General features: G+C 41.9%; 1 protein-coding gene across 3 annotated transcripts in view; it reads right to left on the bottom strand.

The window, feature by feature from the left end:
- Positions 1 to 11749, bottom strand: part of PDS5A (PDS5 cohesin associated factor A) — a 124591-nt gene extending 112842 nt beyond the window's left edge. Inside the window, exons 1-2 of one of the 3 annotated variants that reach the window (XM_037138035.2) lie at positions 11658 to 11749; positions 10616 to 10796 (exon numbers count right to left, since the gene is read on the bottom strand). In XM_037138035.2, the coding sequence (XP_036993930.2) occupies positions 10616 to 10756 (141 nt within the window). In that variant the 5' untranslated portion in view covers positions 10757 to 10796; positions 11658 to 11749. Of the gene's footprint in view, positions 1 to 10615; positions 10797 to 11451; positions 11563 to 11657 lie in introns of those variants that run through there. The other 2 variants (XM_053672276.1, XM_037138036.2) reach the window with 2 other exon arrangements.
- Between the last annotated feature and the right edge of the window lie 1678 nt (positions 11750 to 13427).

Raw genomic sequence — 13427 nt, 5'->3', positions numbered from 1 at the left:
CAAATCAACAATCTGGACTAGAAGGAAGAAATAAACACTCAACCAGAACAGAATGAAGAAACAAGAATTCAAAAAATTAGGAGAGGCTTAGGGACCTATAGGACAACTTTAAATGTTCCAACAACCGAATCATGGGGGTGCCAGAAGGAGAAGAGGAAGAGCAAGAAATTGAAAACTTATTTGAACAAATAATGAAGAAGAACTTCCCCAAACTGGAAAAAAAAAAAAAAAAAAAGATTTCCGGGAAGTTCAGAGAGTCCCAAAGAAGTTGGACCCAAACAGGAACACACCAAAACATATCATAATTACATTACCCAAGATTATCAACAAGAATAGAATCTTAAAGGCAGCAAGAGAAAAGGAGACAGTTACCTACAAAGTTCCCGTAATACTTTCGGCTGATCTCTGGAAAGAAACCTTGCAAGCAAGAAGGGGCTGTAACAAAGTATTCAAAGTTACAAAAGGCAAGGTCCTATATCCAAGCTTACTCTATCCAGCAAAGCTATTATTTACAATGGAAGGGCATAAAGTACTTCCCAGATAAGATCAAGTTGAAGGAGTTCATCATCACCAAACCCTTATTGTATAAAATGTTAAAAAAAACTTATCTAAGAAAAAGAAGATGATAAAAAATATGAACAGTAAAATGGCAACAAACTCACAACTATCAATAACTTAACCTAAAAAAACCCCAAAACAAAAGCAAACTAAGCAAACAACTATAACAGGAACAAAATCACAGAAATAGAGATCATATGGAGGGTTATCAGTAGGGAGGGGTAGGGGGAGAATTGGGGAAAAGGCACAGGGAATAAGAAGCATAATTGGTAGGTACAAAATAGACAGGGGGAAGTTAGGAATAGTATAGGAAATGGAGAAGTCAAATAACTTGTGTTGGAAACTGCCCTGCCTGGTTTCAGAAGCTGTAATCTCTCATGGCTAAAGCTGAGTAAAGGACCTTGGGACCATAATCCACTTAGGAGACAAAGCTTATCTTCCTTGTAGGGGCACCACCTCCAACCCTTTCCCTTCACCCTGCTTGGTCCCAGGTGGATGACTGATTAGCCAATGATGGGTAAGATTCCTCAAAAGAGGGACGTCCTAAGACAGGCATGGTTGTAAAGGGGTCCTTAGGGAAGGACTTGGGGGGGCTACAGAAAAAGGGGGTGATGGACCCTCGCACCTCGGCTTTGACATAGCCTGAGTCCTCATTCTGTCTGCAAGAAGTCTCCTAATCTCTTGGCTGCCTTCCTTCCCCAGCCAGACTTACGCATGAAACAATGCTGGAGGAGGGTTCGGTCCTATGCTGGAAAGGGCAGGTTCCCTAGGGTGATCAGGCCTAAGAAAGAATGCATAAAATCCTAGAAACCAACTTTGCTAATACCCTCAATTTAAAAGATAAGAGTCCAAGTAGGAAGTGAGTTTGTTCCCCAAAGTTTTATAGCCATTTAACTATCTGACCCTGACTCAGAATAAGCCCTCAGAATTCTTTGAATGTTATCTATTATTTAATCATTTCTGCCTGACAATGACCGATGAGCTTTAAGTATACGCCCTGTATTCCTCTGGGAATTGAACCCAATAAGAGCCTGTCAAGGCAAGGGTCCAGGTACTCTCCTCTTGAGAGTGGCCGAAACCCTACGAGGCCTTTTCTTCTCTTGAGAGAGAAGCCACACCACCCCTTTTCCTCACAGGACTCGGTGAATTTGTCTCATCCATAATGCCACAGACCCCAGGAGCTGGGATCCACAGCAAACTTATATTTATGACTCATGGACATGAACTAAGGTGGGGAGGAATGCTGGTGGGAGGGAGTATGCAAGGCAGAGGGGAAGAAAGGGGAGGAAAAAAAATTGGACAACTGTAATAGCATAATCAATAAAATAATCTTTTAAAAATATTATATAATAGCAACATTGTCTCAGTCAAATCATATTGTGCTACTTTTAGTCAAAACTTACTGAAGGAGCTACTTTTAAATAATATTTTTATTGGTTTGGAGCCCAAACATCTATAAATAAAGTGATTTCAATAAAGAAATATTTAAGAAAAGAAGAAAGAAAGGGCCTAAAGAAGTCATATCCTAGTAACAATGTGAACATAATGCCCAAGCCCAGATCTGGTTTATAAATACCATTCCCACTAAAATGGAAACAGGGCTCTTTGGAGAACATGACCTATCCAAATCTGGGGCAGGGAAGCACAAGGTGAACATCTTGTACCAGGAACAAAGAAACGCTCAAAGACTCTGTAAGACATATCAGAAAGACACAAGAAGTTTCAAAAGACACCCAACTGACTCTCAAAGAAACAGAGAGTAGTGGATTTATAATGCATTGAATAAAGAATCCATGAGTAATTTTTTCTTTTAAATGAGAGCAGGGGGCAGGCTCTTCTTCACAGAATGCCGGCTAACACATGTAGAAGGAATGATAGAATACACAAAGCCAAGATTTTATAGTCATCAAAGTGGACGCTAAAATGGTTAAGTAAGAATTGTTAAAAAATAAATTATTTTTACAAATTGTAACCTTATATATCACTAATTACAAAGGAGGGAAAGGGCCCTGGCTGGTGTAGCTCAGTGGATTGAGCATGGGCCTGAGAAGCAAAGGGTCACCCGTTCAATTCCCAGTCAGGGCACATGCCTGGGTTGCAGGACAGGTCCCCAGTAGGGGACATATGAGAGGCAACCACACATTGATGTTTCTCTCCCACTCTTTCTCCTTCCCTTCCCCTCTAACCAAACAAACAAACAAACAAACAAACAAATAATTAAAAAAAAAAAAAACCAAGGAGGGAAAGGTACCTTTACAATGGAGAGTACTGACCATCTCCAACCAAGTGATCAAACTTAGCATAACCAATAAGACAAAATATACTACATCCTCCTGATGTAATACAAAGGGAACTAATTGTACAAGATCATTTGCATTTTATGTTTGCCAAAAAAAAAAAAAAGTTCAACTTGAATCTAAACATGAGGAAATGAGACAAAAACGGATCATGGAATTCTACAAAGACAAATGCTTCAAAAGAACAAACTCTCTATACTCCTAAAAACCATGAGAGAACTTTCTAGAGTAAAAAGACTAAAGAGACATGATAAAGACATGTGATATTATGCCGTGACCCAACTTTTTTTAAGGCAACTGGGAGAATTTTATTATGGACAGGATAATACCTATCACTGTATTGATGTTCAATTTCTTGAGTGCGATAACAATTGTGATAAAGTGGGTGAAGGTCCTTGTTCTAAGAAGAATGCTGATTTACAGGGGAAAAAGAGGAGGGATTTTGAGGAACAAGTATGAAAGACACAGGGATGAGGACTGGGGGGAGGAAATGGGAGGGAGGTGGGGAGACGGGGCGGGGGGGGGCTGGGATGGGAGAAATAGACAAAAAACTGTACTCGAAAAATAACTAAATAAAAAAAAAGTAAAAAAAAAAAAAGAATGCTGAAGCCTTCTGTGGTGGAATGTCATGTCTTCAAGTGACTCTTAAATAAAAAAGCATGTTGTGTGTGTCTGTGTGTGCAGAAACACAAAAGCAAAGCCAAGGTCACAAATGTTGTCTGAGGTAAAGGACATGAGTGTCAAAGGTACAATTTTTTCCAATTTTTCTAGAAGTGTAAAATGTTTCAAAAAATAAAAAGCTGAGACACTAATAATAAATAAATAAAAGGAAAGGACAGAAAAATTGTCATTATAATCAGCCAGTAATAACATCCAGTAAAAATTCAAATATAAGAAACACTTCTAAGAACAAATCACAAGCCTCCCGCACAATGTTTTCTAATTAGCACATTAAAAATTTCTAAAAATTTTATTAGTTTTTAAAATAAGTTTTACACATCTAGCTGTTGGCTGCAAATACATACTGTTGTTTTTGAGATTAAGTGTTTTTCAAATTGATAAATACCCTATAAATTGTACAGCTGATAAACTCTGACTTGGCATCAGAGCTCCTGTGGTAGATTAGGGATGGCTGCAAACTCTCTTACCTCTTCCACTGAGAAGCAGGGATAAATTTTGTCCCCTATGAGCTGCGCTCTAACTATTTATTTATCTACTTATCTTTAGAGAGGGGAGAAGGGAAGGAGAAATCGTGGGAGAGAAACGTCAGTGTGTGGTTGCCTCTCATGTGTCCCCTACTAGGGCCCTGGCCTGCAACCCAGGCATGTGCCCTGACTGGGAATTGAACAGGTGACCCTTTGCTTCACAGGCCCATGCTCAATCCACTGAGCTATACCAGCCAGGGCTGGGCTCTAACTATTTTAACTACTAGAGTAAGTTAGAAGTGACACTGCTAATTCTGAAGCAAGCCTTTAAAAGTACTGGCAACTTCCTCCACGTTGTCTTGGGGCCCTGAGTCTAACAACCCTGCTGGAAAGACGAGGTGAAGAAGCCCTAAGACTATGGCACACAAAGGAAAAAGGACTCAGCCTGTCCAGCCTATTAGCTATTCCTACCAAGGCACGAAGTATTTGAGAGAAGTCAGTGTGGATCTTATAGACCAGTCCACTCACCAACTGAATACCACTGAATGAGCCCAGTAAGCAATGCGAGGCAGAGGAATAATCAAGCCCAGCCCTGCCTGAATTTCTAACTTACGAAACTGTGAGATAATAAGAAAAGTTGCTCACAGTAGCCAAAAGGTAGAAGCAACCCATGTGTCCACTGACAGATGAATGAATAAACAAAAGATGTTATATACACACAATGGAATATTATTTAGCCTTAAAAAGTAAATTCTGCTGCATATTACAATATGAAGGACCCTTGAAGACACTGTGCTAAGTGAAATAAGCCAGCCACAAGCAGACAAACATTGTATGATTTCACTTACAGAGTAGTAAAATTTATAAAGACTAAAAGTAGAATGGTGGTTGCCTGGGCTGGGGGAAGGGTAAAATAGAGTGTTATTGTTTAATGGCTCCAAAGTTTCAGTTGGGAACATAAAAAAGTTCTGGGGTGGATAGCGGTGATGCTTGTACAACATTGTGAATCCACAGACTGCACACTGAAAAATAATTAAAATGGTACATTTTATCACACACACACACACACATACTATGTGTGTGTGTGTGTGTGTGTGTGTGTGTGTGTGTGTGTATATCTCACAAAAAAAGCTGCTGCTTTAAACCACCTGATTTGGGGTAGTTTGTCAAAGAGCAACTGAAGAACAGAATAATTCTTTTTTTTTTTTTAAAGATTTTATTTATTTATCTTTAGAGGGGAAGGGAAGGAGAGAGGGAGAGAAACATCAATGTATGGTTGCCTTTCATGCATCCCCTGCTGGGAACTGGCCTGCAACCCCGGTATGTGCCCTGACTGGGAATTGAACCGCGATTGCCTGGTTCGCAGGCCCACGCTCAATTCACTGAGCTATACCAGCCAGGGCTAGAACAGAATAATTCTATAAAATTAAGTCTAAAATAAAAACTGTGCTGCACCAAGTATTACTTCACCAGCACATACTGGTTTTATGTTAGGGCTTGATTTTTTAAAAATTTGCCTCTCCACCTAATTTTTTAATTCTTAGCAGGATCTTCTATATTAATACAAGTATTAACATATGTGAGCAGAATTTACAGTTGAAACTACATATTGTAAAATAACATACTATGTGGCAATTAAGGATGAAAATCACTTGTGGAGGTGAAAAAAATTACAAAGTATTTCCAGGGTTCACCTGGAGGAAAGAAAAGGGAAAGAATTTATGGCCTTCCTGCCCCTTATCTATTCTTCCCTCTTCCAACCTACATTTGATGGGAAAAGGGGGATGCCCTACATTAAACTATGCCCACCATATCCTAATTCCGACTAAACTATCAAACAGGCCAGGTCATACCACAGATAGCAGAAGTGAGACTGTGGAGAGGAGGGGGAATGGTTGACACAAAGAGAAAGGTTAAAGACAAATGAAAAAACAAAACAAAACACAGAAGTAATACCTGATAGGAGAAAAATGGGGGTCATCTTCAGAACAATAAAACCCTGTTACTTCATTTTTCCTAATTCTTAGCACCAACATAGTAATTATTTTTATTTGATTCTGTGGCATAATAAATATAGCTGATTTGGGTGTAGAATTGTGGCCAGAGAACTGTCTAGAGCACTGAGCTCTGAGACCAGGTAATAAGAAACAGATATCAGAAACAGATTTTACCCTGCCCATTTCTCCCTCCCTCTAAAAACCAAGGCTTATCAAGGCTCTACCAGTTCCAAAACAGAGAGAAAGGAACAAAAAAATGTGTTTGGCACACAGTTCCGTAGTAATACATGATCGGAGATAGACTGTGTATAATCAACTGTGGGCAGAATCACATAATGGAACTTTGTAGAACACTGTTCAAAGGTGTATTTTGAACATGTTATAAAACATATCAGACATGACCTCTCCATTAGTTTCATAACCTTTAACTATACAGAAGGCTACTTGTCAACTACAGACCTTCATGCTTACTGTTAACATTGGTAGCAAACTGTCTGCTGTCCTTCCAAAACAGCCAACTAACTTTTATGGCTTTTAATATTGCTGTCAATTAATTAATAATTGTAACTTATCTATGTAAGAAAACTATTAGTGACAATTTTCAGCTTTACGCGACTAGGGTTGGTTACAACCTCTCAGACTCAGTTTCTTCATCTGGAAAATTAGAACAAAACCAAATAAACTCTAAGCTACCTTTTAGTTCTAAAGTTCAAAATATGTATCATATCATCTCTGGTATATAAATAAGGTATTTAGTTGCACTGGGTTGGCCAAAAAGTTAATTTTTTTCCATACAATAAAAAACACATTTTTTAATTTTCACCAGTAATTTTATTGATTTGGATATTTTGAATATGTTGGCTATCTCCTGCATGGTATAACACTGACTGTTCTCAATTAAGGTTTGATTTGATGACTATCTACACGACCATGGAGCATTGTCTAGTGAGAAATCACCAGCACAAACTTCACACACCACTTTTGGCACGCTCTATCAGTGCACAAATCTTTTTTTTTGCATTTCAGTTGCATTTTTAACCTTTCTTGAAATAATAAAGCATAATATGCTGAAAACGTTGCATGTTTTCTTCCATTTTCAATATTAAAATGGCTACATATTCACCAATTTTGATGTTTATTAAATGATGCTGATATGACAGCTATCAAGATACAATCTAACAAAATTGTTTCACATGAAGTTAAGATAACTAAGCACTAATAAAGACATCTTATGGAAAAGAAAAACAAACTTTTTGGCCAACTCAATAATTCAAAATATTTTCAAATTATCTTTCACTTTCAAAAATAAAAATATTTCTCTAATACAATATGAATTCCAAGTATTTATTTCTTTGTTCAACTAATATTTGTTGAATACCCAAATATGTTCCAGGCAATAAACTTGACCCTGGGAGGATGCAAAAATAAATACATATGGTACCTGTATTCACAAGCTTACAGGGACGTTGGGGAGACAAACCAAATAAACATATGCATGAGTGTAATATCACAACTGTAATAAGTGATATGAAAGAGTTAAAAAATATATAATGGAGAATACATTATATATACATTCTTATAATGAAGTTATAAGAGTCCACATATAAGAAACTTCCCTTAAGAAGAACAAATAAATAGCAAATGAATTGACAAAAATGGTATGTATGGCCTACATAATGTAGAATCTTTCTAGGCAGAAATAAACATGGCATGTTCAAGGAACTAACAGAAGACCAGAGTGATCAGACATAAAAAACATTTAGTTTCTTAGAAATCAAAACTTCTAATTTATGAAAAGCTCTCCAGAGACATACTCTAAGAATTATTTTCAAGGAAGCCTCAAAGCATCACAATATTTTTCTCTAATGTTAAAAAAAAAACCGCTGTCCTAGGCTTCACTTGGTAGCTCAGTTGGCTAGAGTGTCATCTTGATACGCCAATGTTGTGGGTTCAATCACCAGTCAGTGAACATACAAGCACCAACCAATGAATGCATAAATAAATGGAACAACAAACCAATGTTTCTCTCTCTCACCCTTGAAAAAAACTGCTGTCCTCTATCTCCCTGCTAAAGACCAAATAACTCTCATTGATTCCCTTTCCTTTTCATTTACTGTTTTCAACTGCATAGTAAAAACCACAACCTCTTAGCTCTACTTCTTAGATGAAGGCAGCTATAAGAGTTAAAATAAATATGCTATTGTTCTGGCTCTGCTACTAACCCTATGACTGATCTTGTTAAATGTTATGGCCACTTCGGTATTAACTTTTGTCATCTGTAAATAGAGGGAATCTCAGAATTTCTCTTAAGAGCCTTTTAACTCTAAAATTATGTTTTCACTGTAGAAATGCTTGTTCTATTCTTTAAACTGCACAGAATTAGACAAATATCTCAATTCCACTGACCAAGATTTTACTTGTCTTTAAGACCTCTTTGCATTTATAAAGCATTTGAACATTGTTGCTATGTTACAATAATAATAATAAATCATTGAATAAAATCTGTCTAAGGATCTAAAACAAAATTATCAAAAATAGTTAAATATTATTTAAAAAGATACACTTCAAATGAGACAGTAATACTTTAACTAAACAAAGATTCCTAAAAAGTCAAACTGCTACGCCCCAAATAGACTTAGAAAGACAGAAGGAAGACAAAATATTAAATATTCATCAGAAAAGCAAAATTTTAACATAGGACATTCAAAGTGATTAATATACAGGTCAATTTTAACTTCCAAAAGAACTCATGATAAATATTCTAATCCAATGCTCATTCTAGACTTAGTTCACAGTATTTCTGACATTTAATCTACTTTCAAGTGGAAATGTATATAGAGTCTTAAGTTTTTAAACCAGATTATCAATCACTAGAATTCAAGTTTTAATATTCTTCATATGAACGCAATGAAAATGATTCATAAAATTTTTACTTAAAGGTATTATATTTTATAATTTTTTCATCATCCCCAAAACTCAGTATAACCTTAAGAAACATCAATTAAGCACCTCATTCTTTTATAATCTTTGGTATCAAGATTTATTTTAATGAGAGGTATTGTGTACCTTCAAGAGACAACAGTTAGATTTTTTTTTTTTAGAGAGAGGGGAAGGGAAGGAGAAAGAGTGGGAGAGAAACATCAATGTGTGGTTGCCTCTCATGCGCCCCCTACTGGGGACCTGGCCTGCAACCCAGGCATGTGCCCTGACTGGGAATTGAACCAGCGACTCATCGCTTCACAGGCCTGTGCTCAATCCACTGAGCTACACCAGCCAGGGCCAAATAATTAGATTTTAAACATTAAACTACAGGATTACTTTAAATAGGCCCTGGCCTGGTACTTGGTTTGCGTGTCCTCCCAATAGCTAAGATGGCAGGTTTGATCCCCAGTCAGGGCACATATAAGAATCAGCCAATAAATACAGAAATAAGTGGAACAACAAATAGATGTTTCTCTCTCTCAAATCAATAAAAAGATTTTTAAAAAGAATCCTTTATTCATTAAGCACTCACAACATTGTAAACATTTACTAAGAACTATACAAAGCTTAAGAACAAAGAAAGGGGCAAGATCATTCCCTAAAAATACATTTCACCAAGGTAGAAACATTGTCAACATTGTATCTTCCCTAGCTTCCCACGAAGTGTGAATTCTAAACTTTGAATCTCTTGGATCATTCCCTACCTCTTTATTCTATCATAGACCTACTTCAAGATTGTAACACCTTTCATCTAGACTACCATTTGTAACTGTTTCCTAGCTGGATTCCCTACTCCAATTGAGCCAGTTTTGACAACCAAAATAGCTTTAGCATTGGCAAATGTCCTCTGAGGGGTCAAACACACCCTGATTGAGAACCACTGCATCAAGTTGATCCCTTAACAAGAATAGAATTTATTTTACAAGGCTTTGGCCACAATCTATGCCCAGGCAACACAGCAAAAAATTGACCAACATAGAGCTGAAACTTCCAATCTTGACCTTAGGACCACCATGCTTAAACTAAATACCTACTCATAAGCTGATTCTCTATAAAAGGAGCCATAATACTCTTTCTTACAACCCTTTGAACACCCGAAACTAAAATATCGCCTTACTTCAAGCCCGCATTTTGAAAAGTCAGTACCTTCTGCCAAAGTTTAACCATGCTATACACACATTTAAATTTGTGGATATTGTAAAATTATGACACTTTTAAAAAGCACTTTTGTACTTAAATCAAGTCTCTTCAGAAGCTGATGAAAATAGGACTTCTTAGACTAATTATCACCTACATTTAAGACTGTAAGCTACTTTAAACAGTATTCTCATAAATATTTCTAGAAAAAACTTTAAACGTTGAATTCTTATGCTTAAAAAACAAGATTAAAAACACACATAAGCACTCCTTTTCATTTCCCATAATGGTTATGTCTCTCCCCAGAACTTATTATTTGAAGATACAGCCAAAATAGAACAATACCTTTTAGATGAACCAAAGGAGAAGGCGATGAGGCGATAAGCGATCTTTTAAAAGCCCGGTAGGAGCAGCTCTACAACCAGGCCTAGGAGAGCGCAAGAGAGAGCACTTCCTACCACGCACCTCTGAAGTGGGGGCATTCTGTCCACTCGCTTACCTTCAGTCGTTTGATCATTTCGTCGGTGGTGATCTTGTCGGTGATCTCCTTCACCCCCGGAGGGTAAGCGATCTTCCCATCTGCACTCCCGACGCCACAGAGGGCAGTGGCAGACTTGGGCTGCGCGGTGGAGAAGTCCATCCTGGGGGACAACTTTTCTTTCACAGTCCTCTACCGGCCTCTATCGGTCAGAAAACAAAAGTTCAGCGGGAAAGGGGCGACTTTGTAACCTCTTTTTTCATTTCAAAAATCTCTAATCTGCTAAGGGCCCTATCTCCCGGGAGGCCGGGGACAGGGCGGCAGCCTCGCCACCCGCTCCCTCCCGGGGCTCGGACCCTGGCGGCCGCCCCGCTGCCCCCACCCACGCGGGCCCCGCCAGCCCCAGGCCCGCGGGGCGGCTCTCCGGCACTGCCGCTGCGGCCGCGGGAAGCGCGGAGCAGCGCCAGGAGTTTCCCATTCTGCTTTTCACAATGAAATCCATCCCCCGGCACCGAGGTCCGAAGTTTGTCGGCCTCGGGAGTCCGGCGTGGCCCCCAAGGCCCCGGCTCCATCGGAGAGAAGCGCCGAGTCCCCGTACGGCTGGTCCCCTTCGGGAAAGGAGACGCGAGGCCTATAGGGTTCGGCTTAGGCCGCAAAACTAGGGGCCAGACCAGACCCACACGCAGCAGCAGCTCCCGGGAACGAACGCCCTTGCCAGGCCCGGCTTCGGGACCTCCGGCGTCCCCGCCACGTTCCCGCCTCTCCCCTGTCCCGCTTCCCCACCCCCGCGGGAGCGGAAAACAAGCCGCCCTCCACCCCAAGCCCCACGCAAGGAAGCGGCTGACGCGGCTCCGCACTTCACATTTTGTTCCTTCAACTTCGGCTAAGGGACCCCAGCGGCTCTGTCGCCCCCGGCCACCAGGCGCCGTCCCGCGCCGCCGAGGCCTTCCCGGCACCTCCGGGCAGCCCCGCCGGGCCTCGGTCCCGCGCCCCCACCCCCCGATCGCCCCTTCCGTCCCCTCCCTTCACCAGCCAGGGGCGGGAGCCGAGCCGCCGCCTTTACCTCCTCCTCCTCATGCGGGCGGAAGGTGCATCGAGCGCCCGGGCCTCTGTCAGGTGGTTGCGCCGCCGCCCCTCGCCGGGCTGCACACAAAGCAGCTTCGTGGGTCCCGCCGCCGCCGCCGCCGCCCGCCCCGGAGCGGCGCTTGGGCTGGCGGAGCCGAAGAGGAGCGGCCGCCGCGGGGGGAGACGCGGGGCGAGTGTGCGCTGGGAGGGGAGACACTGCCGCTCTCCGTCTGGCCGAGGAAGAGCAGCCTCGGAGAAGGCTCCGCCGGGACCGTGTGCGCCTGTGTCCGCCGGGGACCCCGCGGCTCGCCCGTCCGCCCCTAGCGCCGGCCGGGTCCGCGACCCGGACCCGGACGCCCCTCTCCACGGCGCGCGCCCGGCGATCGTGTCCCCTGGAGCCGACGCCTCGCACACACACCGGCCCGTCACGCGAGCGCTGCGAGAGCACGCGAGAGCAGGGCGCGCGCCTCGCTCCCACCCCTTCCTCCACCGGTTGTGCCTCCGCCTCCCTCGGGCCGGTGCCTGCCGCGCGTGGGACGGACAGCGCCGCCACCCGGTTGGCGCCAAGACCTGCCGCGCGGAGCGCCCTGGGGAAGCCGGGACCCAAAAGGCGAGCGGAGGAGGAGCCCGGGTGGCGGGAAGCGAACCCGGTCTCTGCGGCGCTGGGAGGGCAGGCAGGAGGAACAGAGCTTTAACTTATGTCGCAGAAATCAGTTTCGTGGCTTTCGGGGATCATCCTGACGGGCGTGGACAGAACTTGTTAAAAGACGGTTAATTACTCGATGAAAATGAACTGGTTTCCTCCCTAGGGACGGAAGACCTGCAAACTAAGGAAAAGTTTTGTAACATGGCACAACGTGGGCTACTCATTCTTGTACCTTCTGACAATCGCCTCTTTAGATATCTAAAGTTAATATTTTGAAAGCTGTAAAATATGAAAGTAACAGAGTTGAGAGGTTCGCAAAGAAGGGTCCGAAACGTAAGTTCCTGGGCTCCACTCCCAAACCTCGGAACCCCCCCAAATAAGTACGTTTAAAAATTAGCTAGACGATTCTTGTAAATATGGAAGAACTCTTTTTTTTTTTTTTTAATCCTCAGCGGAGGACATGCTTATTGATTTTAGAGAGGGAAACCCCCATCTCTTGCCTCTCACAGGCGCCCCCAACTGAGATGGACCCCTGGCATGTACCCTGACAGAATCCCACCCGCCACCTTTGGTTTACAGGAGGACACTCCAACCAGCTGAGCCACACCGGTCAGGGGATGGAAGAACTAATTTTTAAAATAATGTTATAAATATACCAAAGAATAACTTCTTCTTTCATCCAGAGGAGAACCGAGTACAGTGGGTTTGAGCAATTTAATGTAAAAAGTTGAACAAATGAACTTCAGAAGCACATACCTAATGTTTAAAAAATGGACTTGGGCCCTGGCTGGTGTAGCTGAGTGGATTGAGCGCAGGCCTGCAAACCAGAGAATCGTGGTTGGATTCCCAGCCAGGGCACATGCCTGGATTGCAGGCCAGTTCCCAGCAAGGGACTTAGGAGAGGCAACCATACATTGATTATTTCTCTCCCTCTCTCCTTCCCTTCCCCTCTAAAGATAAATAAATAAAATCTTTTTAAAAATTGACTTGGGAAAAAAAGGAAGTAATATGAAATAGCATTCAGTCTCTCAAAACGGACAAAGGCCATAGTTTAAAGTGATATGGAATTATTCATTTAAATTATTCTTGATAGCCCTGGGTGGTGTAGCTCAGTGGATTGAG

This window comes from Artibeus jamaicensis, unplaced genomic scaffold (genome assembly GCF_021234435.1).
Source record: "Artibeus jamaicensis isolate MK-2021 breed Jamaican fruit bat unplaced genomic scaffold, CSHL_Jam_final contig_76, whole genome shotgun sequence".
NCBI classification, from domain to species: Eukaryota; Metazoa; Chordata; class Mammalia; order Chiroptera; family Phyllostomidae; genus Artibeus; species Artibeus jamaicensis.
Note: the sequence above shows the minus strand (reverse complement) of the source record. Positions and strands in the feature narration are given on the sequence as shown.